Here is a 27,015-nt window from a genome sequence, read left to right as displayed (position 1 = left end):
AGGGTGGATGATTACAGAAGAGACTACAGCATGAAACAGGGTAAAGACACTATACCTTGTTCAACAAACCAGTTACCTTTTCAGAGGAATTTTTAAAAAGAACCTAGTAACTAGTACTGTTTCTGAAAAGATAATATTAAGTACTGGCCTAGGACTTAGCTGATCACAACGAGCTCTTACTTTATTTTCATGCTTTTACCATCCTATGAGATGGCCCAGGGGGGTTGTCCTCATTTTCCAGGTGGGAGAGTTGGGTTTGCTGGAGGCTTATGGGGTCCCAGGATGTGCCTAACTGCTGGCAAACAGAGACAACAGGCCTCCAATGGAGTCGCTTGTGCTAAGCCCCGGGGGCAGTCAACCAAGACTTAATACCTGACCTAATTGCAGCTTCAGCCTCTCCCAGGAATGAAGTCTTAGCCAGACAGTCTGGAATTTCCTGGTCAGCAGTAATGAGGTAATGGGCCTGAGAGACCCCACTCGTCCCCCAAAGAAAGATGAGATAATCCTTTTTCTTGTCCCCGCTGCCTTCTGTCTACAAAAGCCTTCCATTTCATACAGCTCCTCCAAGTTCTTTCTACTTGCTAGATGGGATGAGGCTCAATTCCTGAATGGTTGAAGAATGCTAGTTTTATCTTCATCAGTTGAGTTTTGTTTTTAAATACCACACAGCCACAGAGAATGCAACACGGGCCTCAAAGGCAGACTCCGGGCCGTGCTTTTCCAGCCATTCTGCCTATTTCTAGAATAATTATGAAAGTGCACTCCGTTTCTTTAACTCAGGAACATACACTCGAACTCAAACCTTTCTGAAAATTAAAAAGGCCTCACACTCTTTCTAAGCATATTTTTCTTAAGTGATCAGTGGAGCCAAGAAACAACCTAAGATTTCACGACAGACAGAAAGAATCATCTTTAGACCCCTGGGCCCCAGGATGGTCTCCATGGCACTGTTCTCCAAGCATACCTGCTGCAAAGAATCACCTACAGCATGCACTAAAGATTCCGATTTCTCAGGGCCTCTCCTGGTCTGGAGTTAGTCTGGGAATATGCTTTTTAAATAATGGGGTGACTCATGATTTGCCAGGTTTTAGAAGTTCCTGCAATTAAGAGATGGGACACAGTTAATGTGGGTAACCAGGAACCTGTTTGATGCTAGAATTTTAAGCTATAAACGCTGAGTGCACATGTGCAAATTCTGCACAGGCCACTGCTATACTACTGTGTTGATCATTGGTTATTTCAAACCTCTAAAAATCACTTTAGGGTACTGGGCAATCAACCTCTCCAACTGCTTACTATTCTAAGCTCCTGCACCATGCCCCTGTTATGCCCTCTGGAGTCTGAATGTGTTTGGGGGGCTGAGGGGATGAGACAGAGTATTAAGACTTCACAACTAAAACTCATTATGGGGGCAGGATACAGTCGGTAGACTGAATAAACCTCAAAAGAGAACAGCAGCCGTTTCTTAAGTCCACATTTAATAGAGCAGTCCCTAATTGTCCTGCAGTCTATATTTCCACCCTTATGTATTACTTTTTCGGTGCTAACCTTGCAACTTAAGTGCAAGTCAGTAACTATGACATAAATGATGATTTTGCATCTTTTTAAAAACATTTGACTCATCTTTTGTTATTACTATGGAAAGCTCCCTGGAAGTTTCCCACATTAAAGATTGCAATGACAAATAATAAGAGAGACAAAGCAACACTCTGTGTGTCCAACTCCTACCTGGCCTCCTCACCAGGAAGGAAGTTCAGAACCAGGAGCTGAAAGGGCTATTCAAAGACTGCTTTGCAGTTCCAAAGCTGCATAAAAACAAAGGCGCACTGCCTCCATTTCCAGACTAACCTGGCGAGGTCAGGAAAGAACTAGTCAGACGTGTATAAACAAGCACCGTCAATATTAGCGTATCCCTGAATTCCCCACTCCCTTTGGGGCTTTCCTAAACCACATTAGTTCTGAGCTTCCATTCCTTTGATTCCCTGTTTTGCTAACTACCTTTAAAATGGGATTATGAAAATGTCAGTTGTCCCAGCAAATTCTGTCCCAGTGGCCTTTTCTACTTCATCCAAATTGGTACGGAGGAGAAAAGCAACTATTTCATTCAGCATACACTTAGACAGTAACTGCTATCAACATTTATTTACCCTTGGACAGATGAGCTGCCTCTTTTTCAGTTTTCCTTTTCTTCTGGAAGAAGAGAGATCTGGCTGCCTGGGGCCAAAAGATTCAACCAAGACAGGGCTGGGTAAGAAAATCCTTCTGAGAGACACCCAGACAAGAGCAGGCCTCTTCTCACCCTTCAGATTGAGCACCGCGAGTGACTGCCTTCATTTCCTCAGACAAGGGTGTAAATAAAGCTGGACGGTGTCACAATTAGGGCAAGATAGTAAGAACCCTTCCCCCGTCACTTCCGGGACAGCTCCGGGGGAGCCATGGCCACACCCAACAGGTCCCCTGGGAGGTGGAGGTGGCACAGGCCCTCCGCTGTAACCAATGTGCCGTGCTCCAGTGGTCCACACTCTAAAAAGTTATGGAGGGTTCAGTGAGTCACAAATCACCAAGGAAAATTCAAGAGGTCAATGATGGAATCTGAAAAGAAGCACCCCTATAATTGCCGCCTGGACTTGGGTAATAGGATAGGAACTTGCTTTAAGAATAATATACCCCAAAGAAAACAACTGAGTCATCTTTCCCCCTCACGACCCTGGGAGCTGCCCACCATCATCATCACTCAAGACGTTTACAGATGCACAGGGACGCGACATGGCAATGTCTGTATCTAACGCTCGGGGATGGTGGGGCTCAGCTGGGGAAGTTTCTCAGTGCGTTTAAATACCCACCCACCCCCTCCAACAAAAGCTTTTGGCCTTTCTTCTGTGGCTCACAGTCAAGGCTGAAATTAGCAAATACAGAGATAATTATGCAGTTCTTCGGCTTATTAATGAGGCCAGGTCCCAGCCAGTTACATCATTCAGGTTAATCAAATGTAGTCATGTTAGAGTGATCTGAAACTCCCAATTCAATTAAAAAGCAGTTACTTTACCTATTACTGGCTCGTGTGGGCTGAGAACATTATGATCACCAGGGAATGGACCCTTCAAGTATACAGATATTGGGTCCTCTTGTGTGTGTGTTTATGTAAAGGCATGTGATAGAGGGCCACTTTAAAGAAGAATTAAAGACGACAGGTTAACTGTGTCATATACAATTTGATGCCAACCCCACAGGCGCCCGAGGCCCCTCCCCTGTGGCCTGAGAATGCACCTGAGTGCCATTTCCTGGTGTCTGGAATCTCCCGAGGCTGCTCCAGCCACAGAAACTCTGCCTAGTCTCCTCTGGAATGAACCACACCCTCCCTGCCCAAACACGAAGGATTCAGACTCTTCCAGCCCCTCCCAACATCTCCCACCCCCATCTCTGTGGGATCCCGCAAGATAACTCGTTTGACTTGACTGCCAGGTGGGACGCTGCTTCTGCCTTTTTTTCCAGCCTCCCCTGGGCTCCCAGGTCTGGGCCCAGGAAAGCTGGATTCTCCAAGGCCAGAGGACCACTTCCTGAAGACACTAGTCCCTGGACCATAGATGATGACATCTCCACTTGCACACACACACATGCACACACACACGCATCACCCCAGAGAGAATTCAATCCCACTTAAGTGCAATGCTCACAAGCCCAGCACGCCAACACCATCTCCAGACTGCCAAGGAGCATCCCCCCATCACGAGCCCTGCCCACCTGCTGTCCCCCTTCACCACGCCTTCGCAACGGTCAGAGCCATGCGGTGCCACTCCCGTGCCCCTCCCTCCTCCCGTCTGCCCAGGAAGGTTCCAGGACACCCCCTCCCCCGAAGGGACAATGGCCCTACACATCCCCGCTCTGTTTTGCAGGAGCCATAATTACCGTCTGAGCATTCTTCATAATACCAGTCTAGTTCATAATAATCCGCTTCGATAAATTTCTGCATAGTCAGTATTCTGGCAGAGGAAAGAATGGACTTCACGGCACCATCGACGTCAGGTGAAACGCTGCCATGCCCCCCTGCCCTTCCAGAATGCCGGGCAGAAGAGCATCCCCAAACATGCCAGAATTAAGCTGTGCATCCTTAATGACAGTCTGGAGCCAGGACGGAAAAGGGGCAGTGAAAAGGAAAATCATGGAGGGGGAAGAGGAGGAGCACAGCTATCAGAGACCCTGGCAGTCCTGCTAATAAAGCGGCAGCGGCCAGCAGCCCTGAATGGGAGTAGCCAGAGCCATCCTATCCGGGAGCACAGAGGGTGACGTCAGGGACACACACCACCACCCTGAGGTCTCACTCCAGCCTCGCCGCCCAGCTCCCGCTCATCTTTCAATCTAACAGTTGCCATAGAAACAGGCCGGCTCGGAAAAAAAAAATGATGCAGAGATGGAGGAAATGTCTTCCAAGGATGCTGGTAGCGGGGCTGAGAGGTGCCACGTTAGGAGAAAGGAGGGCGTGCAGGCAGGGAAGGGGGTGGCGCCAGGAACATTATCACCATCATCTCTTCCAACAAATGTCAGGACAAGTTTATCTATCTGCTTAATTCTGGGTCACTATGGACTCTGCAGCAACTTCTTTATTAAACATCTTTCCTTAAAAATTTTGACCGCCGCCTAAAGGAAATGTAAATTACTCAGAAAAGGGAACCATTTTCATACAGATACAGTCCTGTTCTCTGTTCATGCCTTGGCTCAAACTCCTGGAAAAACAGCCTGCAGCATACAAATAGAGGAGAAAGCCATCACAGAGGGGGCTTGTGCAATAAGATAGGCTGCTTTCACGGACACTAAAATGTGTTATCAAAGTACAAAAACATACACCAGAAGGAAACAGCCCACCCTCAGGAAGGTGGTTCCCTCTAGGAAAGGAGTGAGGGGATAGGACTTTGAAACTGTCCTTATAAATGCATTGTGAATGTTTTATTTGGGCTTCCCTGGTGGCTCAATGGTAAAGAATCCGTCTGTCAAGCAGGAGACAAGGGTTCTATCTCTGGGTCGGGAAGATCCCCTGGAGGAGGAAAAGGCAACTCACTTCAGTATTCTTACCTGGAGAATCCCATGGACAGAGGAGCCTGGTTGGGCTACAGTCCATGGGGAAGCAGAGTCAGACACAACTCAGCGACTAAACAACAATGTTTTATTTCTTTCCAAAAAAAAAAAAAAAGGAAAGTGAAGCTAACATTTATTAGTCCTAATTATTTAGCATGTTTGAAATATTTAAATGAGTAATGGATAATTAAAAAGATTTTAGACTTGCTATAAGTTAAACTCATCTGCTAAACAGGGTTGCTCAACCTCAGCACTACAGACGCACAATTAGGGTCAGATTGTTCTCTGTTGCAGGCGCTGTCCTGGGCATGGCCTCCACCCATTTAGGTGCTAGAAGCACTACCCTGTCTCTCTGTTGACGTGACATCCAAAAGCGTCTCCAGATGGTGCCAAATGACCCTTGGGAGCAAAATCTCCCTTGAAGACTGCTGCCCTCGAGCAAAACTACCTATGGAACCTCACCAGCCTGTTAGCTGGGTATTGTAACCATCTGTTGGTGTCAGTGGCAACAAATGTGCCAGCTTGGTCCAGCTTCCCTCTTAATTTTCTACTCAAGACTGTATAACGTGGGAATGAGTAATAGTAAAAGGACTTTTTTCCACTACTGGGAGGGCAAGCTTCTTTCCTTCCACAGTGATCAAACAGGGAGGCTTTCCCTCTATCCTTCCAAAGCCACATGATGCCCTAGTTAATGAACTTGGAGGAAAAGGCATCCCTCTAGGGCAGGGCTGCCCAGGCTTTAATGTGCATGTGAATTATCCAGAGCTCTTGCTAAAGTGCAGATTCTAATGCCTCAAGTCTGCAACTGTGCACAATTTTCTGCATTTCTAACAAGCTCTCACATGCTAGCAAGGCTGCTGGTCCCCAGATGACACTTCATGACAAGGCTCTTCAGTAGCAAAGATTTGGGGGTAGATTTTATAGTGTGTGTGTATGTATATGTATGTGTGTATCTGCCTAACTGTATGTATGAGTAGCAGGTAATTTAGAGGAAAACTATTTGAGTGTGTATGTTGAGGGGGTGGTGGTTTATATATGCCCTTCCCTCTCCCTGACCCCAACTTAGATACACATTTAAAATTTTCTAGGACATTCACCTATTTAAAGTCAGCAGCCAACAGTTTTAATTCCTGCTGTAACTGCCCCCATTATCTGAACACATCTCTCTTCCTTTGGTCCTTATCATGTCTCTCCGCCATCGATGGCAGCTCTCAAGAACACCACAGCAAACCACCAGGCAGCCTCTCGGATGTCACTCCTCATGACAGATGAGCTGAACCTGGTGTCCTAAGGTTTTCTGAGGATTTTGTTTGTTTAAAGTGAATGGCAGCCCACTCCAGTACTCTTGCCTGGAAAATCCCATGGACGGAGGAGCCTGGTAGGCTGCAGTCCATGGGGTTGCTAAGAGTTGGACATGACTGAGCGACTTCACTTTGACTTTTCACTTTCATGCATTGGAGAAGGAAATGGCAACCCACTCCAGTGTTCTTGCCTGGAGAATCCCAGGGACGGGGGTGCCTGGTGGGCTGTCATCTCTGGGGTCGCACAGAGTCGGACATGACTGAAGTGACTTAGCAGCAGCAAGGTGCTTCTGAAAGATGATTATAGGTCTCATAAATAAACTGATGGAAAGTTAACAGTTTCCTCAAAATCAGCATGTTTAACAGGTTCAATCCAGTACAGGGGGTGAGGTCTAGTATGAACTTTCAAAATGAAGATGGAATGAAGGAACAAAGAATGCAAACTCCATAAAGCATCGTAGAAAAGTCAGGTGCAGTTAGAAACCTCTTCAACAAAGGCTTATGGAGGAGACTTGGGTTTGATCCCTGGGTTGGAAAGATCCCCTGGAGAAGGGAATGGCAATCCACTCCAGCATCCTTGCCTGGAAAATTCCACGGACAGAGGAACCTGGAGGGCTACAGTCCATGGGGTCGCAAACAGTTGCACACGACTGAGTGACTAACACTTTTCAACAAAGGCTTGGCACATTTACCTCACGGTGCTATGGATTTTTAAAATATTTTATTTACATACCATATCACCCCAGAAGCAAAAACCAATGAATAGAGGGATGGATGGATACATAGATGGATGGAGTACTAATGGCAGGCAGTTTAATATCATAGCTCAGAGCAAGGGCTTTTGGAGTCGGATGGCCTGAAGTTTGGTTCAGGCTCCTCATTTGCCATCTGTGACCTTCTTAGACACCTGAGTCTTACCTGCTAAATGGCGTGACTATTATACCTGCCGCACAGAGAGGGTGAGGCATTAATTAATGCACGGGAGAGCACTCAGCACAGTGCCCGGGACAAAGTGAGTCTACAACCAATGTTAGTTGCAATCATCTTCATCACTCTAATTCTTTAAAAAAGGAAACAAGCCAGTACGAGCAATTAAAAAGACAGCACAATTTTCTAAGCCATAATTAGGGAAATGAGGTAGAAACGTCATTTATTAGCTTTTTTCCAGCAAAATAAAAGGCCTTGAGTTCACAGTAATGAGCAGGAGTGGTAATCTAGGGGTGGGAAGGTGCCATTTCTAAATAGCAACATATCACTGAATGTGACTTTTATCAAATCCAAAGACTGTATACATCTAATTTACTTTTTAAGAAAATGCAAGAGAAAGAAATGAGTAAAGAAACAGCATCATTTATGGGTGAATTTTATGGGCCTTGAGCAAGTTTTTTTTGTTTTGAGCAAGTTTTAAATCAAATGTCTATATCAAAATTGCTGTGTGATAGGCTCCAAAGGATAAAGTAATCCATTCACAACTCTGCAGAGATGGTTCCAAGGTGTGTATGCATGCTCAGTGGGGTCCGACTCATTGCGACTCTGTGGACTATAGCCTGCCAGGCACCTCTGTCCATGGGATTTCTCATGCAAGTACACTGGAGTGGGTTGCCATTTCCTTCTCTGGGGATCTTCTTGACCCACCCCCGGATCAGGAATTGGGACAGGTCCCAGAAGCAGCCTGAGAGAAGCCCCTGTCCATTCACTCAACACTATTTAAGGAGTGCTGACTGTACATCAGGCCTCAGCCCTTTACCGCTCACTCACTCCTCAGACCCCTGCTACCTAAGACCCCCCTCGCTGGGCAGACGAGGGAAGGGGGCTCAGAGAGCTGAAGTCATTTGACCAGGATCGCTCAGCGAAAACCAAGAGCAACTGAATACAAACGAGGCACCAACCACCTCCAAAACTTTTTCTGTCAATAGCTGAGAAAACACTGAGGGAGTATTTACAAAATTTGAAAGAAAAAAGGGGGTTGGAATTAAAGGGATATTTCTCTACCCATCCCCAGCAGATCAGCCTTCTGATGCCAATTTTAACACGGCTTCTTGGAGAGTTGTTGATTCCATGTCTCGGGGCAGGAAAAATCAAGAGAGGCCTGCAATAGCATGCTGCACAAAAGTAAACAACCGCTCCAGAAGGTCCGGGGTAGGAGCGATCAGGCGTCAGGGCCCACTTAAAAGGACATCACACTGCCAGCTTGTGATAATTCCAACATCAAAAAGAAAATACAATCAATAACAGTTAAAGGTTGGATCTGTCAAGACCATGAATATCAATGAACATGAAAACAAAACGGGCAACCAAGTGAATAAGGCAACTGACATAAAAAGGAAAGTGGAATATAATAGGGAGATTTTTTAAATTTATCTTAAGCAAGGGAGGGCAGGTGTGTGTGACTGTTCTATTTCTGTCACTAATATTTTTCATAAAGCACTGCATGAACATCATTCTAAGGAGGGTGGCTATGAATAAGCCAACCGGATATGGAATGAGGAGGCAGGTAAAAGGAATAGGAAAACCTGATGCTGTGGCCATAACTACCCCCAGGTAGAAGGAGGATCAGCTCCTGAGCTGCAAAGTTAGTTACGTATCCTCTTTTGTAAGCATATAGGAGAATCTAATAGATTGGGTCTGCCAAATTAAGAATCTAATTACGAGAGGACTCATAATCAAACTTAAATGTTTGCTGTTCGGTCACTAAGTCTTGTCTGACTCTTTGTGACCCCGTGGACTGTAGCAGGCCAGGCTTCCCTGCCCTTCACCATCTCCTGGAATTTGCTCAAACTCATATCCACTGAGTCAGTGATGCTATCCAACCATCTCATCCTTTGTTACCCCCTTCTCCTCCTGGACTCAATCTTTCCCAGCATCTGGGTCTTTTCCAATGAGTTGACTCTTCATATCAGGTGGCCAACTTAAATGATTAAAAGAATATAATAAAATTTCTAAGTTTTAAACTATTAGCTGTGTAGTAATTCACGTACACATACATAATTTTATATACTCATATGCATATATATGTATGCAATAAGAATTCAAAATAAATTATTTACACATTTTAAAAATGAATATGTGCTAACAATTTTGGATTAAATTACAACTGATACAGTTATGAGTTTGCCTTGAAGTGTCTCAGATGTTACATGCCACATGCCACCTTCCTCCGTACTCCAGATGATGAGCACGGGCCACACCAGGGCCCCCGCGTGGCCAACCAGACAAGCAGGTGGGAGAAGGGTGGCTCCCTGTGTTCCTTCCTCTGGTTGGAAGCAGAACCACTCAGGGCCCCAATCCTCCTCTACAACATGCCCCTGGTCTCCAGAGCTTTCCTCCCTTCAGGAAGTACTGCAAGCCTTCTACCTACATCCCAGGGCAGCCAGGACAGAAGAGGGGAGGGCTTCCCTAATCCTCCATTCTTGACAGGGTCAGGGGGACTTGCATGAAATACAGGCTGACAAGCAGACCTTCCCTCCACCGGCTGCAGAAAATTAACTAACAGGATGCTTCTGCAGAGTTTTCTTTCTAATCTTTATTTTTTAAAACACTGCCATTGCCAGTCACCGAGCTCCCGCGGCAGAAGGCAGGCTGCTAACGAACAGCTTGCTGTCAACTACCCCCTCCCAAACCATCTCTACCTCATTTCAGGCACAGGAAAAGCAGGCACCCAGGCCACCTCCAGGGAGAAGGTGGGGACAGAACAAAGGAGGGAGACAGCACCCAACAAAGCACTACAGAGACAAAAAGTACCCCAGCTCGGAAGCAGTCCTCATTAAAATCACTCATACACCTGAGGAGGATACAGAGAAGAAACAGAGTTCTGATGTGTTGCTGGGGTTCCCAGTTTGCTTCCTGTACCCTGGGAGGGCTGCATGGCGCATCTCATTCGTGGGACCAGCAGGTCACGTAGCAGATGTTCCAGGGTTCAAAACATAAATCTGAAGTGCAGAACACAAACCATAACCCAGAATCACTATGGCCTGAGCCCATCACTGGTGGGCAGCGGGGTGTGGATGGGCTAACAAGCTGAGCTGTCATGTCAATTTCCCACCTGAGTCTGTTCCAGCTTTGTGTTAGACATGCTGGATTCCCTTGAAAAGGAAAACAGTCAACCCGTACAGGATTGCTTGCCAACCATTTTTGTTCTTAAAAGAAAAAGCGAAGACACACCAACACTGGAATCTGGATTGTTGAGAAAGAGTGGAAGCTGGCAGGCGCCAGGTGACAAAGCAGGCCTAAGGTCGCAGGGTAATCTGTCTCCTGGTATGAGCACCCAGCTGCCTTGCTCACCAGATCCTGGGGTTCCTGGTACCGTTGGCACCTGGTGTGGTATGGGTGCGGCTGCTCTGGACCTTCAGAGATAAGCATTTTCTATTCCCCCTCCGCACCGACGCCTGACACCCTGGCAGGGGGTGGGGAGTCGCTGTGTGTGTAGACTGGGTGTCACTGACACATAAGAAGTGACTGTGCAGCCAGAGCTTCTTTGTCTGCAGAAGTCCACTTGCAGACTTCTGCTAGAGCAATGAAAATGGGCCCAAGGAAGAACCTGCTCACATGAGGAGTGAGCGTAAGAGGGGAGAAGGCACAATTCCAGGGCTCCCTCAGGTCCTCATCTGCAAACAAAATGGCCTGAGGTCTTGAGAATGACAGAAAGGACCCAACTAGTGCCATAGCATTTACATGAGAAAACGCAAGGCAACTGTTTATAAATCTACCATAACATATACATTTTAGTGTTATTTATTAGCAAAGGGTAATGAAACGCTTTCCCCAGTCATTAGATCCCTTCTCCATCCTCTGTACAACCTTCCCTGACACCCATCATTCATCTTGCCTTCCTTCTTTCAACCCCACCCACCACGATGTTTGTCCGTGTTCCACACGCACCCCTCCTACACACACAAACACAAATGCACCATGTGTTTTCTTAGGTCACACCTCACATAACTTGTGATCCCTCCCTTTAGAAGGTCAGCATTGTGTGTAATTTAATTCAGTTTGCACAGGTTCAGTGCATACTGTGGAGTCTTTACTTTTGTTTCACTTAGGATTTTGGACTTCCCTGGTGGCTCAGATGGTAAAGAATCCACCTGCAATGTGGGAGACCTGGGTTCGATCCCTAGGTTGGGAAGATCCCTGGGTTGAGAAGGGAATGGCTACTCACTCCAGTATTCTTGCCTGGAGAATTCCACAGACAGAGGAGCCTGGTGGGCTACAGTCCCTGCAGTCACAAAGAGTCGTACAGGACTGAGCGACTTGCATAGAGTCCTACAGGACTGAGTGACTTCACTGTCTTTCACTTCATTTAGGATTTGAGTTAGATGAAGGCAGTCTCTGGAAAGTGGCAACAAAGTCATCTTTCTATACTATACATTGTTTGTAATTTTGCTTTGTCTTTGCAAAAAAAAAAGAGGGAGAAAAACTTGCTTTTTAACTTAAAAGATACTTTTGCATGTTATTTAATTAGCACTTGTTAAGTACCTATTTCATGCAAGGCACTAGGCGGACTTCAGCCTTTTTAAACATGAAGCAGACATGGGCTGTACAGTAAGAGTTGGACTAGATGAATGGTCTTTGATTCTTTGTTGTTGTTGTTTAAATTAAATTTTACAAAATTAAAATGGGACAGGGAGCTGGATTAACTGCAGTTGCCCAGACCCCATCCACTCCTTCCACACAAGCAAGGTAGACAACTCGGTACAGGATGCCAGCCAAGGGCCTTGAGAGCATCCTGTGTCAGCCCCACCCGGTGCAAAGTCCCAGGTTAGGTAGTGAAAGAAAATCAGTAATCAGATGTTTTCACTTCTTTAGCCAGAAAACATCAACTTGAACTCAAACAAAGTCAAGCTCATAAAAGATTACAGGTACATACTAGTCATTCAATAAATACTTGTTGACTGATTCATTAATAGTACTTTATGGCAAAAGCAAAAAATGAGGTGGTGTCTTGAAACTCTCATCTGCTTTACAACCTCTTCTTGGCGTTTCCCTGGTTGCTCAGATGGTAAAGAATCTGCATCTGCAATGCAGGAGACCTGGGATCAATCCCTGGATCAAGAAAATCCCCTGGAAAAGGGAATGGCTACCCACTCCAGTATTCTTGTCTGGAGAATCCCATGGACAGAGGAACCTGGTGGGCTACAGTCCATGGGGTCGCAAAGAGCTGGACACGACTGAGAGACTAACAACACTTCTCTTTTTAGGGAAAGGATTGTTCTGTTGAAGTTGTCAGCAGATCATTTGCACTTGAGACACGGAGAGATTTCATTTCTTAACAAATGCTCTTTACTCAAAAAGTTACCAAAAACATGGTCCTAGGAAAAGGAACCAGAAGAATCCCATAGCTATCTACACACCAACATAGCAATCCTCATGGCTGGTGTCCACTGACTACTTTGTGACTAGAAAAATCTATAGCGCACAGTCATTTCCACCTGAATTCAGGAAGCATGATCTAGAGACCACAGGATGCAGGGGGAAAAATTGCAGGAAAGAAGGAAACTTCATCTTGAAACTAAGCTACATCAGGCTAAGTGTCACTTGGGACAATGACCTTTTGAAAAAAAAATCAATTTTCAATATGTCAGACACATTTTTATGAACAAAATAAGCTACTGACATATTCTAAAACAGGGTTCGCATTTTTCATGTTTACTAAATGAACTTTATGCTTAAACTGAATTTTTTTCTTATTTAGCTTCTCTGAGAGATAAGACATAAAGTTAGACTAGACAATCCAGGTTGGAAACTCAGACTCCCATCATGACATATGTATACCTCTGGCAGATTCATGTTGATATTTGACAGAAGAAAACAAAATTCTGTAAAGCAATTATCCTTCGATTAAAAAATAAATAAAATGGGGGAAAAAAGACCCCACCTTACTAGCTGTGTGATTTGGAGCAAACTTAACTTCCCTGGGCCTCAGTGTCCTCATCAGTAATATGGGGGACAGTGGGAGTTTTTTATTTAGTGGTCTCTGTGGGAAGTAACCGAGGTATCTGTAAAGCATTAAAAAACTGTGCCTGGCACGCTAGTAAGACTATCCTTTCTTCTTGCTGGACCATCGAATCTTAACTGTCCCATGTTTATGGGTTGATTTGCTATGTAGGAAGTTTTCACTTTGTGTGTCCCTCAGAGGTGAGGGACAGGGGTGAACATCCACTGGACTGTTGAAATCTATCTGCAAAGATCATTCTACCACCAGGGAAAGGTGGATACCCAAAGCCTTCTTGCCCCTCCTTAACAAGCCAGGCAAGGGCCAGATTTAAAAAATGAAGCATAGCTTGTCTTCTTTGAAGGATGACATGTGGGCAAAGGAGATGAGTATTAGCCCATCTAATACTAATGGGTGTCCCATGAGTATGGGTGTCCGCTCTGATCTCTGAAGCAATGGTGTAGGTGAGCCTATTATCCAGGGAGTCTCACCTGGGGAGTGTATCAGAACCCCCTGGAGAACCCCTTACCCTGATTCCCACCCACTGCCCTGACTGATGCAGAAAATAAATCTAAAATGAAGCGACAGTTTATGTTGTCTTACGCTGGTGATGGCAGAAACCATCATAATATTGTAAAGTAATTATCCTCCAATTAAAAATAAAATAAAATTAAAAAAAAAAAAACAAAGAAAAACACATGGGTGAGTCACAGTGGTGTGAACCATGCCATCTCCTGGGTTACACATGTAAACACACAGGTGAAATCCAGAAAGGATACCAAGTACAGAGCAGGGCTCTTAACCTGTGCTTCCACGGACCTCTGGCTCAGCAAGGCTCACAGACCCCTCCTCAGCAGAAAGATTTAAAGACATAAGATACAAAGGACTATAAAGAAAGCAACTGTATTATAATGCAGTTATTAAAACTTCGAGAAAAGGTCTGTGATAAAAGTGCTTCTTTATCAATGCACATTAAATAACAAGATCAGCACATCTACTAATGAAAGTAATTTCAAAGCAGAGATGAGTAAAGATCTTATTTCTTCCGTATCTGCTTCTTCTGTAGCATGACATGAAAATATTTGTGATTTCTACTGGTGACTAAGTCACAGGTCTTAGTAATACCACTTTCTTTTCCATGTTTATAATGAAAGTAAACGCTGCATTTCAGTTAGACGTTTATGAAATTAAGGATGTAATTTTTTTTTTCCTTTACAAGTTAATAGAACCCCCAATTTCTCTCTATAGACCCCTTGGAGGGTGGTTCTAGGACCTTGGGCTTCCCTGGTGGTTCAGACAGTAAAGACTCTGCCAGCAATGCAGGAGACCTGGGTTCGATCCCTGGGTTGGGAAGATCTAGGACCTCAGTTTGAAAGCCCTGCTCTATGGGTGCTGTATTTATAAGTTAATGCTTGATCATTCAATTAACTGATATTTAGCAAATACCCACTTTACCCTCATCACATGTACCACAGAAGAAAATGCAGAGTTAAAGTAAGACTTAAATGCAACGATGCTCTAAAAATTTTCAGAATATCTGGTCAACATATATTTTCGGTTCTCGTAGTTTTATTATAATTTGTGTTATGCACTGCCAGACTCCACCAGGATGCTTTTTTCTCTCTCTCCTTTACATATATCACTAGAAGTAAAACAAATAATAACAAGTCACAACGTCTGTTCAAGTCTACTGAAAAGAATTTTAGAAGCTATAGATCAGTGCTATTGAATAAATACAATGAGACTTCACACCTGAATTTCCTTGGTAATAAAATCAGCCTGGCCCAAACAAACTATAGACATTTTACAGGGATGAGAAGAGGCCATTCCTATGAAAGGTCTCTGACAACAGTGAAGTGTTACCCTTGGGTGGTGTTCCAATCACACTGTGATTGTAAGTGATTAATCAGTGTGTATGTGAGGGACCTAGGAGCCTCCCTCAGCAAAAATGGCCAAGCAGGATCCTATAAAATCATAGGAGAGTCTGTTAAAGAAGAGTAAGTAACAGGCAGGGATTTCTAGAAAAATAATTCTACTGTGAAGCAGTCTGAAGCAAACAAATACAAAACCTCCCTGAGAGGTCACCCAGGACCCGGTTTTCCACAATACCACATCTCCTTGGGTGTACCTGTACCATGAGTAAACAAAAGTCACTTGTAACGGGCCTCCTCTAGGCTGCAAGATATACTAGAAGTTCTAAAGCATCAACTTGGACATTAGTGCAACTCTAATGTACTTCATACTGCCCTGGTGTAGATCATTCTATTTTTACTCCTATCGAATATGATTATCTGCAGTGCTCACAATGAGACTGCAGGATTTATACTAAGTATTACAACACAGGCCAATTTAAACAAAATTCCTTTCTTATTAATATCCAATAGATAAAACGTGAAAAAAGCCCAGATACATGCTAAAGGAGAAACTTACGAGCTCTCACTTGTTAATTATTAATGATTTCACATTTTCAAGAATTTTGGAAATTGGTTTGTATTAGAGAAAATAATTATAGAAAACTTTACAGATGCACAATAAGCTAGTTATTACTAAGTAGAAACAGGATTGTTGTATTTTTTTTTTTAAAAAACGTGATATGATGATACATGGATACGTAAATAATGTCACACTACTTTAGACTAGGTTCAAATCAACTTGAATTTTAAGTCAAGAGTGTCAAAACAAAAGAGAACTGGTCTCACCAATCTTACAAAGCTGCCATGAATTTCTAAAGAGAAAAATTACATCAAAACTACCTCTTTTGATGTTCTGAATGAACATCAGAAATATTACTGGTATGTTGTAAATCAACTATACGTCAGTTTAAAAAGAAAAAAAATATCATTGGTGTGAATTTTTTAAATTATCGTATATTTTTCAAGTCTGCAAAATCAGGTTTCACGCCCTTGTCATCACAAACACACTGAAAAAGTCCCACCTAGTATACTGCTCACCCTACCAGGCGTCAGCTCTGTAGCCCACAGCAGGACCAGTCTGCTGTTGCAGCAACATCTTGCCTCTCCAGACTAACCAGCTGAGTGGACTTCCACGCACAAATCAGCAGCCTTGGCGTGTCGTGTTATGTCTTATAAACACTGAGCAGTCTTGAGGTTTCCAATACTTTGGGTTTTAAATGCAGATAAGCTCCTCCCCAATACAAGCTGCTAAGGACTCACATGGTACTTCTGGTAAGGAGGGAAATGGGAGCATCTTCTAATCTTCTGCATGGTTAAGAGAAAGTTGGTTCAAATGAAAACTCATACTTGTTCCCACTACTCCAACATTTCTCTCCAGAAGACTCAACGTCAAGTGAGGCCTTTTATGGGGCTAAACCCCACAGCCACATTTCTGCAAGAACTTTGCACATACAGCAGGCTAGAAGACACAGTAGCCAGGACACGCACACATGTGTGCCCGTGGCTAAGCAGGGAGGACAGGGCATTCCAAGAAAGGGGAATCACTCACGGAAGTACTTCAGCGTCTCCTCAATCTGCTCGGTCGTGAGGTCAATGTTGACATCTGGAGAAATGAGAGGGGTGTGAAGCCAGTCGTCGTGGTCATAACCGTAGATGGTGTCGGCTCTTAGCTTGTAATGGGGCAGCTGCTCCTCCAGGAGGCTGATGATCTCGACTTCCGGAAGGTCGGTGCTGTTGCACACGTCTGGAGGGAAGAAGAAGGACAGATGAGAGCCAGGACCTGGTCATGGCCTTGCTGCCGCAGTGACCTAACCCTGGCACTTGTAGCCAGAGTCTTGGGCTACTTACGTGCAGCACAGAGAGGCCAGATCGGGCCATGTCAGAGATCTTTTTCCAATTTAAATTCTACTCTTGAAACTTAGAGTTAGGCATGTTTGTTGCCAGACCTACCTGAAATAGCTCCCGCTGGTTAGCTGCCCACTTTCTGTGAAGTAAAGCCAAAATTCTTGCGCCTTCATCATTTGGGCTTTCTTCCCAACCTTCTCTGGCCATTCTCTCTCAATCACCCTACACTTAGGTCAAACCAGTTATAAGTTCAGCAATATGCCAGATTCCTTCCTGCCACTATTTTACCATTCAAGCCATGTCCCTACACAGGTAGGACTTTGGCCTTCATTTAATTCATTCATTCACCTGTTTATCCTCCGACATTTCCTTCCTTCCATCCATCCATCATCATCCAACTATATCCTGAGTCCCACAGTCACAGGAGACACGACATAAACACAAGAGTCACACCCTTGCCTCTGTGATTCTTATATTCTCATGGGGATTCCAGCCACTAAACCAATAGGTACCCCTCCGTCAAGGCACAGTTTGAATACCACCTCTTCTCGACAGCATGGTGTTTTGAGCTCACCAGGCTGAATTAATCTGTCTTCCTCAGGGAGAATGTGGACACCTGTGCCCAGAAGAAAGGCTACACCATAGACATAGCATCTTCTTGTTTAACAGGAAGGCCATGCAGCAGACCAAGAAAAAAGGCATAGAATCGTAGGTAAACAAGAGTGTTCAGTGGGCAACTTCACCCCTTCTTGGGCAGGAGCCCATGGAAGGCACTTGCTAGCCCCTCAAATCTCCCACCATCCCATGCTTACCCCTTGTTACTTAAGTCAACATGCAAAGCTTCACTGTAGAAGGACATTATGACCCAAAAAGTCCGCATGGTGTTTCAAGTGCTGAGGAAAGAGTTATAAGTGGAAAGTGAAGACATTTCGAATTTTACTTGGAGCTCTGGGGACTGGAGAGGGAACACGTGAATGCTCTGGATTCTCTGCCTCATGTGGGAAATGTCACGGCTAGCACACTTGGCATTTCAGCCAGCCCCCACCAGGCCGGAGCTGCTCCGCCACCCTGCAAAGGTCTGCGGAGAACTGAGTGATGTTCCTTCCCTTCTCCTTGGCCACAGACAACAGCCCACCCTCAAGGCAGATGTCTCATATTTCTTTACCATCTCCCACTAGTGACAAAACCCCCTGTAAAAGCTCCAGATGGGCTCCTAACTAAGGAACTACTTGCCCATCTTGCAATCAAGTGGGGAGTAAGTTCCCACCAACCTCATCTCCAGGGGAGGCCTCAGAGCCATAAAATGACCACCATCTAGTTGAGGGCATTCAGGGCCAAGGAGGGCTGATGCCTGACCGACGGCAGCTCTTGACTAAACACAGACCTGCTGCACAAATGTTGAGCCAGCCTGGCTGCAGGAGGATGGGCAGGGTACCAACACATTCCTGCACGATGTCCCCACACAAGGGGCTAGAATCTTATGGTGTCACTGCCACTTGGTGGTGGGCAAGGCAACGGACTCCAACAAGAAATAAAAATAAAATCCCTTCTAAGAATACCGGGTCACTTGTGAGCACCCTGGCAGCTGCTCGGACCCTGAGACTCCCCTGTCCTTCCACATTCTCAGGGCTGAAGGTCAACATATTTACAGTGTGGGTCCTCATGCCCAGGAGGTATCGTTTTCCTTAAAGCATATGATGACCAGGAGATAAAGTATCAAAGGTGAGGCTGTGCCAAAAAGCCTTTTGAAAAACATTCTGTATATTTGACTTTTCCGTAATGCGACTTGCCATATAAACTTCAGGAAGTCTCATAGCTGCCTGGCAGGCCCAGAGAATTCGGAAGGGATGATAAAGACCACCCAGGGAGATCTCTGTGACCTTGGGTGCAGGGCCAGGTGCCCCAAGAACCTCCCAAGAAGGGCGACACCACCTCTGCCACGTGGAGAAGACACATCTGAGGCCTCAGGTTGTGTAAACATGAGAGCCTTCGAGAATTCCCCAGGAATGCTTTCACAGTGCCAAGCACCCAGCCAGGAGCCTTCAGTGCATCCTCCCAGCAACCTGAGACGTAGCTAATATTTGCTCTGACTTATATGTGAGAAAGCAGATTCACAGACGCTGTGGAGTACCTTGTAGGTCAAGGTCACACAGTTAAATAAGCAGCAGATCGTGTGTGAGAAGCCTCGGCCATCTGACTGTAAACTATATCCTTCCCTCTTCCATCTGCCTCCCCTCTCCCAGCAGGTGCGCTACAAATGCTGGAGGATTCCCAGGCTCTTCTCAACAGGAAGTTTTTGTTCTAAACAGGTAAAGATTTCACAAGCATGTTAAGTAGAGATGTTCAGCTCGACACACTGACAAATCAGCGAAGTGTCAGGATGATTTTCCCATCCAGAGTGCAGGAAGGAGAGCCAGGAACTGAAGCAGCTTGTCAACAGACCCGCCCTCTCTCTTGGTGCTGGTGTGTGTGTGTGTGCTTAGTCACTCAGTCGTGCACAGTTCTTCAAGACCCTTTGGGTTGCAGCCCACCAGGCTCCTCTGTCCATGGGATTTTTCAGGCAAGGATACTGGAGCGGGTTGCCATTTCCTCCTCCAGGGGATCTTCCCGGCCTAGGGATTGAACCCGCATCTCCTGAACTGAAGGCAGATTCTTTACCACTGAGCTACCAGGGAAGCCCCAGGAGGAAGCCCCGTGGTGCTTACTAAAGGTCAGTGTGTGAAAGGGCACTGCTGGCCCCACCTGGAGGAAAGGAAACATCAAGCTCTCTACAGTCCTCATTTCTCCACAGCTCCAACCACACTGTTAACCAGCTATAAGAAGGGTGGGAGGGACACTCAGCAGGGAGGGGATAAACATCTACACATGTCTGATTCACGTTGTTGTAGAGCAGAAACTAACACAACATTGTAAAGCAATTATACTCCAATTAAAAATAAATGATTAAAAAAAGAAGCTACAATATGCAGTCCTGGGGAAGTCTCAGATGAAGGACATCCACTTCCTGATTGAACCCAGACCCTGACAGGTCCATCTATGGATTCCAGAAGATCTTCAGCAACAGCAGCCTGGCATCCACTGACCCTCAGCTGGTCAAACCATCCAAAGGCCAGGTTTATCCAGGCAGTCAGGTGGACTCACCCTCAACATCCTTCCCCTCATCAGTCACAGGAGCCCTGTGCTTGCTGGCCCCATCTGAAACAGACACATTTTTTTTTTTTTTTGGCCATGTCGTGTGGCATGTGGGATCTAGCTTCCTGACCAGGGATCGAACCTGCGCCCCCTGCATTGGAAGTGTGGACTCTTGACTACTGGACTGACAGGGAAGTCCCATGAAAGACACTTTTTAAATCACAGTATTGCTCTGCTTTAAAAACCTCCCCACTCCCTACAAAGTACTTCATGATTCAGCCCGTACCTTCCTAGGGCAGAGTCTACTGACTCCTTCCCAGTATCAAATTTCTGCTTCTTTCTTGTAGGAATGTAACCTCCAAGGTATGGACGGGCACACAGCCACACAGCTAAAAACTACATTTTCCAGCTTTCCTTGCAGTAAGGTCTGTCTATATGCCTGGTTAACAGGATGCAAACAGCACTTCCAAGTCAGACCCTATCCAACTGTCCAAATGCAGAGATGGGTCTGGTACTGGAGTCACCTTCAACTGTGAAAGTAAAGGCAGCACCTAGGGGGTTACCAGAGCAACCCTGGGTGCCAGGGACAAGCTGGCAGGGAGCACTCCTGGGCCATCCTCCATTTGGATTTTCAAGAGAGAAAGAAACACACATCTACCTTATTAATGCCACTTCTCCAATATCCCTTGTGAAGCCACATTAACTTTTCGCCATTCTCCAAACACATTTTTACACAAATATTGGTTTTGACACCAGCTGCTCTAGCTATCTGGAAGGCCCTTCCCTGCCAGCAAACTCCATCCTAAAATATCACTCAAATGTCACCTCATATCAGGCTTCCCTTGACCTCTCGCCTCTGGCTATGTATTTAGATTATTTCAGGACAATGTTACACACATTTTCTAAGTCTCTCCTCTACTATCACTGAGGCCCTCAGGAGGAGCTCTGAATTACTCCCTTAACATCCAATCCAGCCCTCAGCATCGAGTTCGGCAACAGGAAGTACTCAGGAAGTGCTGGATCAATCGTGGGACAAAGGGAGGAAGAACCAGCAATGGGTGGCAAGTCTAGCCTTCAGCACGGGGGAGGTAGAGCCCTGTAGTGCCAAGGTCTTTTTAAGCTCACTCTGTATCACCCAAGGTCTTAATCAGCAAGGAGTAAAGTCCCATGGGGGAACAAATGTCCCCTCAAGCACTCAGCAAACGCTGATCTGATCTAACGTCCACCATTCTTAGAGTACCACCTGCCTGGTGGGTTACACTCCAAGGGGTCCTAAAGAGTCAGACCCGACTGAGCGACTAACTCTTTTTCTGGGAGCAGAACGTGAGAGTGCTTTTCACCTCTTCAGAACTATCACCCTTCCTAGGTTTCTCCATAAGGTTTGAAGTGGATCCTCCTGTCCAAGGATGAGGGCTGTGGGAGGTGGGAGAGGGTCCTGATGGCAGGGGCTACCGGTTCAGCTGTGTCCACTCTACAACTGCCTTGGGTTAGATCCATAACCCCAGAGAGGGGCTAGAAGGAGGCACTTCCTTCTAAGCATTTGCACTGATGCAAAGCTTCCCTGGTGGCTCATGGCAACAAATCCGCCTGCCAATGCTGGAGATGCAGAAGACGTGGGTTTGATCCCTGGGTTGGGAAGATCCCCTGGATGAGGAAATGGCAACCCACTCCAGTATCCTTGCGTGGAAAATCCCATGGACAGAGGAGCCTGGTGGGCTACAGTTCACGGGGTCTCAAAGAATCAGACACAACTTAGCAACCCATCACCATGGGTCACATGCCAGGTTCATGAAACCTACTAGGGACCCCAGACGATGCCGACATTTTACAGCAGAGCCTGTGGCTCTAAATTAGTATTTAAAAAATACTAATTTATATTAAAATTACTATATACTAATATATATATACTATATATATTAAAAATACTATATACTATAGTATATTAAAAATACTAATTTTATATTAAAAAATATAAAAAATCAGAGAATCTCATGTAAAAATACAGATCTCTGGCCTCAGAAAAAGTCAGCATGTCTAAAAGGACACAGTTATAGACTCTGAGTGGTGGCTGCCCCAAATGCGAGGGGAAGGGAAGGTCCAGGGGGATTTCTGGGCATTCTGCCCACACCCTGGAGCAGAGGGCGCTGGGGCCAGGAGAACAGAGAGCTGCAAGGAAGTGGAAGACAGCCTCCTGAACACTCCCCCAGGCTCCAGAGAGCCTAAAGAAAACAGCGGTGTGGGGGAAAGGCAAGGATAAAATGGGGCAGAGAGCACAGTGCTGGACAAAGAGGAAAGGCCTGGCCAGAGAAATGTCTGGCAAAATCAAAACAAGAGAGGAACAGAAGGGCACAGGATGGGAGGAAGGAGGAAAGCCAGGACCCGAGGCAGGCTGGCCAGCAGGGCCACGGCTGCCACCTGCTGGCCGCACCGGAGGTCCGGGGCCCAGGCGCTGCTCCAAGAGTGTGGAAACCAGGCTCCCAGCCACGGCCCTGTCCCCAACTGCGCCATGACACCCAAAAGTCACCTCGTGGTTTATCTGGTCTTTGTCCCTCCATCTGTAGAACAAAGGCATCAGGTTGCACAAAAGCTGTCTTTCTACCCAAAAAGTCTCTGGGCCACCACACCCAGCGCATCCCTCCTCCACAGAGGAGGCCTCTTAGCACCTGGAAATGCCAATTTCTTCTGAGAGGCCAGGGATCTGTTTTTTCACATGAGATGCCCTGATTATCAAATGTGGCACGATGGTTTAGAATTCTGTAAAATACCTGAGAGTCAGATCAGACATGTGTGAGTGCCTGCAGTTTGCATGTTGGGACTTTCCATCCTGGTGCCTCGGTACGGGCCTCGGGAGAAAGTTCTAGGCTACACCAAAGGTGACAGTCAAAGAACATGACCCCAGTTTGCGCTTGAGGAGGTTCTGGAAGGGGCAGTAAGCCCCTCTCATCACCCATGAACCTTGGCAGTGACAGCAAACCCAGAGCCATGTTCTAAAGTTTTCCCAAGACCGCTGGCCTATGAGCCGCTCACAAGTCATTCTGTACAGACTTGGAAACAAAGCCTTTTCCTTGAGTTATTGGGAATAAAGGGCGTGGGCTCAGAGACTCACACACAGGCCATACTGGTGTTGGAGACACATGTGACACTTTGCAACTGGTACCTGTCATATATCCTTCTGGAAAGTTCTTCTCTATCGTGGGGTTTCATAGTTTAGAGCCTTACCTAAGGAACTCAGTGTTAGTAATTACTCCCTAGAATGCCATGAAAGATGTGGTTTCACTAACTACAGAGGGACCTTTAGAACTAAAAATTACTGGCTCAATCACTTCATTTAATAGAAGAGGATGCTGCACACAGGGAGGCTGAGGAGGCAGCTGAACATCCTAGAGCTGCCTGTTAACAGACGCGAGACCCTGTGTGCATGGCCCCCACACCATGAGCCATCCCGGAGGCTGACATGCTCCACTGTTGACCCAGAACCCTGCCTGGTAACCAGCAAGGGCTCAGTAAACATTTTGCTGAACGATGCAAACCGCTGGTATCTATTCCTACATTTCACTTACTCTCAGAAACCAGCGGGCAGTGCAGGGTGAAGATCAGGAACACATTTGCAAACCAGGAAACCAGGGTCCGAAGGTTATAAGAGGAATTCAAGGGGCTAGGAAGGGGCTGAGCCCACTGCACACGGCATCACCCGGTCCCTCCAACTCTAATCCACACACGACTCACTGCCGCTCTCTGTGGCCCCCTGAGAGGATCCTCTAGGGAAGGAACTTGCACAAGAGCATTTCTCCTGCCTTCACTTATTTGTGGGCATTTCAGCAGAACTGGGGGACTCTCCCGAGAACTGAGCCCGGGGTGCTGGTGCCCTGGGGCAGGCAGCAGCGCACTGCACACCCTGCGCTTCTGTACTGGGCTCCGTAGATGCTTCTGTGGCTCCACCTCAGACCTCCTGCGCCAGGAGCTACAAGGCTGGGACCCAGGAGCTGGCTTCTACAGCAAGTCCTTCAAGGGGGTCTTGCCCATCAACATTTGAGGGTTGACAGTCCCTTGTGATTATAATTAACTAAATTTGCTTTCTTTACAAAAAAAAAAAAAAACAGATAAATGTGGCTAAACATTCATACAGTCCAAAAGGGCAAGGTCCTTCCCCCGCCCCAGCCCCTCCCACACACCTGCCCTCTCCCTGCTTTCACCAGACACAGACTCCACCCCGGAGCTGATCCAGCCGCTCCCATCTTTTCTGCTTACAGAAGGGGACACTGAGGCCCTGCCGAAGTGCGGCAAACTGGGCGAGGTCTCATGCTGAGCGGTATTGGGACTGGACGCCAGGACCCCCGATCCTCTCCTGGGCCCCCATCCTGAGCTCACCTCCTGACACATACCCTGCTCACATTCCAGCCCCACAGGGACGGGGACAAGCGCCAGACTTCTCTTCTCATCCTTGCTGCCTCACTGTGGGCAGTAACCTCGGTCTCCAGGAGTGGGGAAGGACAAGCTGAGACACCCGCACAGGAGCAGAAAGAAACGGCCAAAGAGACTAGGATTTGGAGACAGAAACAAAACTTGACACTGGAAGGGCCATGGCCTTACCTGCCCCCAGAAGCAGCTCTTTCTGAGAAAAAGGACAGACAATGACCCCGGTTCAATTCCATGCAGATGGGGTGTTAGGTTCTGAGCTGTTGCTTGATCACACAGGACACCAGCTCCTGGGACAGGAGCACAAGCAGAGATGGCTGAGCCGCCCGGCGGCCACCTTGACAGGCAGGGTCTCTGATGCGAGGTTAAAGTGCCACCTTGTGCAACTGAACATGGCCCCGTCCACTCAGGCACGCCAGAGCGCTGTGCAAGCAGAGGGCAGGAAGAGGCGGGACAGAGCGAAGCCAGAAGGACCCTGCTATGGAGGCCCCAGGATGTCAAAACTAACTGCAGTGTTCTGCAGAAATAGTGACTCCAACAGGCTTGGCATAAAAACCCACAAAAACAGACGATAGCACATCCCAGGTTAGACTAATTCTAACACAAAGACATAAAGCTAGAACTGCACAGAAATTTTATCTTAAAAGAAAAAATTAATTTTAAGAGATAAACCTCCAAGGAAATGCTCAAAAAATGGGAAGGGGTGGGGGGTGGGGTGGATTACTATTCATTTGAATTTGTTTTAACTAGGTTTCCCAGGTGGCACTCTGCTGTCAATGCAGAAGACCCAAGAGACACAGGTTCGGTCCCTGGGTTGGGAAGATTCCCTGGAGCAGGAAATGGCAACTACTCCAGTATTTGTGCCTGGAAAATTTCCATGGACAGAGGAGCCTGGCAGGCTACAGTCCACGGGGCCGCAGAGTCGAACACAACTGAGTGACTGAGCACATATTAAGAAATTTAAAAAAAAACAAAACACTTTGGTATTCCAATTTTCTAGATATTTCCTCTTAAAAGTGTATATATTACATACAATTATTAAATCATCAGAGGAAAATTTTTTACATGAAAATAGCCAGTGTCATTGTGATTGTAATTAATGTGCTCACAGCTGAATTAGTATTTAGACAGATGGAGCTGGTGGAAATTGGAACAACACTTGGAGTAAACAGTTTGACAGCATGTTTGGAGAAGCAAAATTCTGTCATGACCCTCAAACCAGTAACCTCCCACATGGGATTAAATATAAGAGAGGAATCCAAAAAATCTGGAATGCAAAATACATAAGCATGTTTATAGTACATATCTGATAAAGCTAAAAACATGCATAGCCAGGTTCTTTGAAAAGTTAAACAAAATTACCACGTGTGTGTTAGTTGCTCAGTCGTGTTCAACTCTTTGGGACCCCATGACTGTAGCCCACCAGGCTCCTCTACCCATGGAATTTTCCAGGCAAGAACACTGGAGTGGGTTGCCATTTCCTTCTCCAGGGGGTCTTCCTGACCCAGGGATTGAACCCAGGTCTCCTGAATTGCAGGCAGATACTTTACCACCTAAGCTACCAGAGAAACTGGATCAAATTACCTTATGATCCAGCAGTTCCATTTCTGGGTATATACCCAAAAGAAGCGAAAGCAGGGACTTGACCAGATATTTGTACACCACGTTCACAGAGGCATTACTATAACAGCCAAAAAGTAGAAGCAACCCAAGTGTCCACCAGTGGATAAACAGGTAACAAAATGTGGAGCTGCAATAACATTGGGATATTATTCAGCCTTAAAAAAAGAAGAAAATTCTGACATATATTAAAGTACGGATTATATGCCAACCAAAGTAAGCCAGTCACAAAAGAGCTGAAACTCTATGAATCCTGTTAGAGGAGGCTATTAGATTCAGATTCATAGAGACAGACTGTAGTAGGGTGATTGGCAGGGGATGGAGAGAGAGGGGAACAGGGAATGGGTGTTTAATGGGTACAGTTTCATTTGCAGAAGATGATAAAGTTGAGGTAATTTATGGAGGTGATATGTGTGCAACAAAGTGAATGCACCTAACACCAAAGAACTGTACACTTACTGATGGCTAAAATGGTAAACTTCATGTTATGTGTATTTCACTCTTTTTTTTTTTTTGGGTACACGGCATGTGGGATCTTAGTTCCCCAAACAGGAATCAAACCTGCATCCCCTGCAGTGAAATCACAAAGTCCTAACCACTGAACTGCCAGGGAGCGCATTCCTTTTTTTTTTTTTTTTAAATTAAAAGATGCTGCTGCTAAGTCGCTTCAGTCGTGTCCGACTCTGTGCGACCCCATAGACGGCAGCCCACCAGGCTCCCCCATCCCTGGGATTCTCCAGGCAAGAACACTGGAGTGGGTTGCCATTTCCTTCTCCAATGCATGAGAGTG

At 46.0% G+C, this 27,015-nt stretch overlaps 1 protein-coding gene across 13 annotated transcripts in view; it reads right to left on the bottom strand.

Moving 5' to 3' along the window:
• TRAK1 (trafficking kinesin protein 1) overlaps nt 1-27,015 on the bottom strand; it is a 155,352-nt gene that overhangs the window by 56,717 nt on the left and 71,620 nt on the right. For 9 of the 13 annotated variants that reach the window (XM_024982815.2, XM_024982814.2, XM_024982820.2 and 6 more), the window contains 1 exon segment: nt 16,762-16,956. Coding sequence is in view for 8 of the 13 variants with exons in the window: in XM_024982808.2 (XP_024838576.1) it covers nt 16,762-16,956 (195 nt within the window). In the remaining 5 variants the exon portion in view is untranslated. 13 annotated transcript variants of the gene reach the window in all.

This window comes from Bos taurus, chromosome 22, assembly GCF_002263795.3.
Source record: "Bos taurus isolate L1 Dominette 01449 registration number 42190680 breed Hereford chromosome 22, ARS-UCD2.0, whole genome shotgun sequence".
In the NCBI taxonomy this organism is placed as follows: domain Eukaryota; kingdom Metazoa; phylum Chordata; class Mammalia; order Artiodactyla; family Bovidae; genus Bos; species Bos taurus.
The sequence above is the reverse complement of the archived record's forward strand: the minus strand, read 5'-3'. Positions and strand labels throughout refer to the sequence as shown.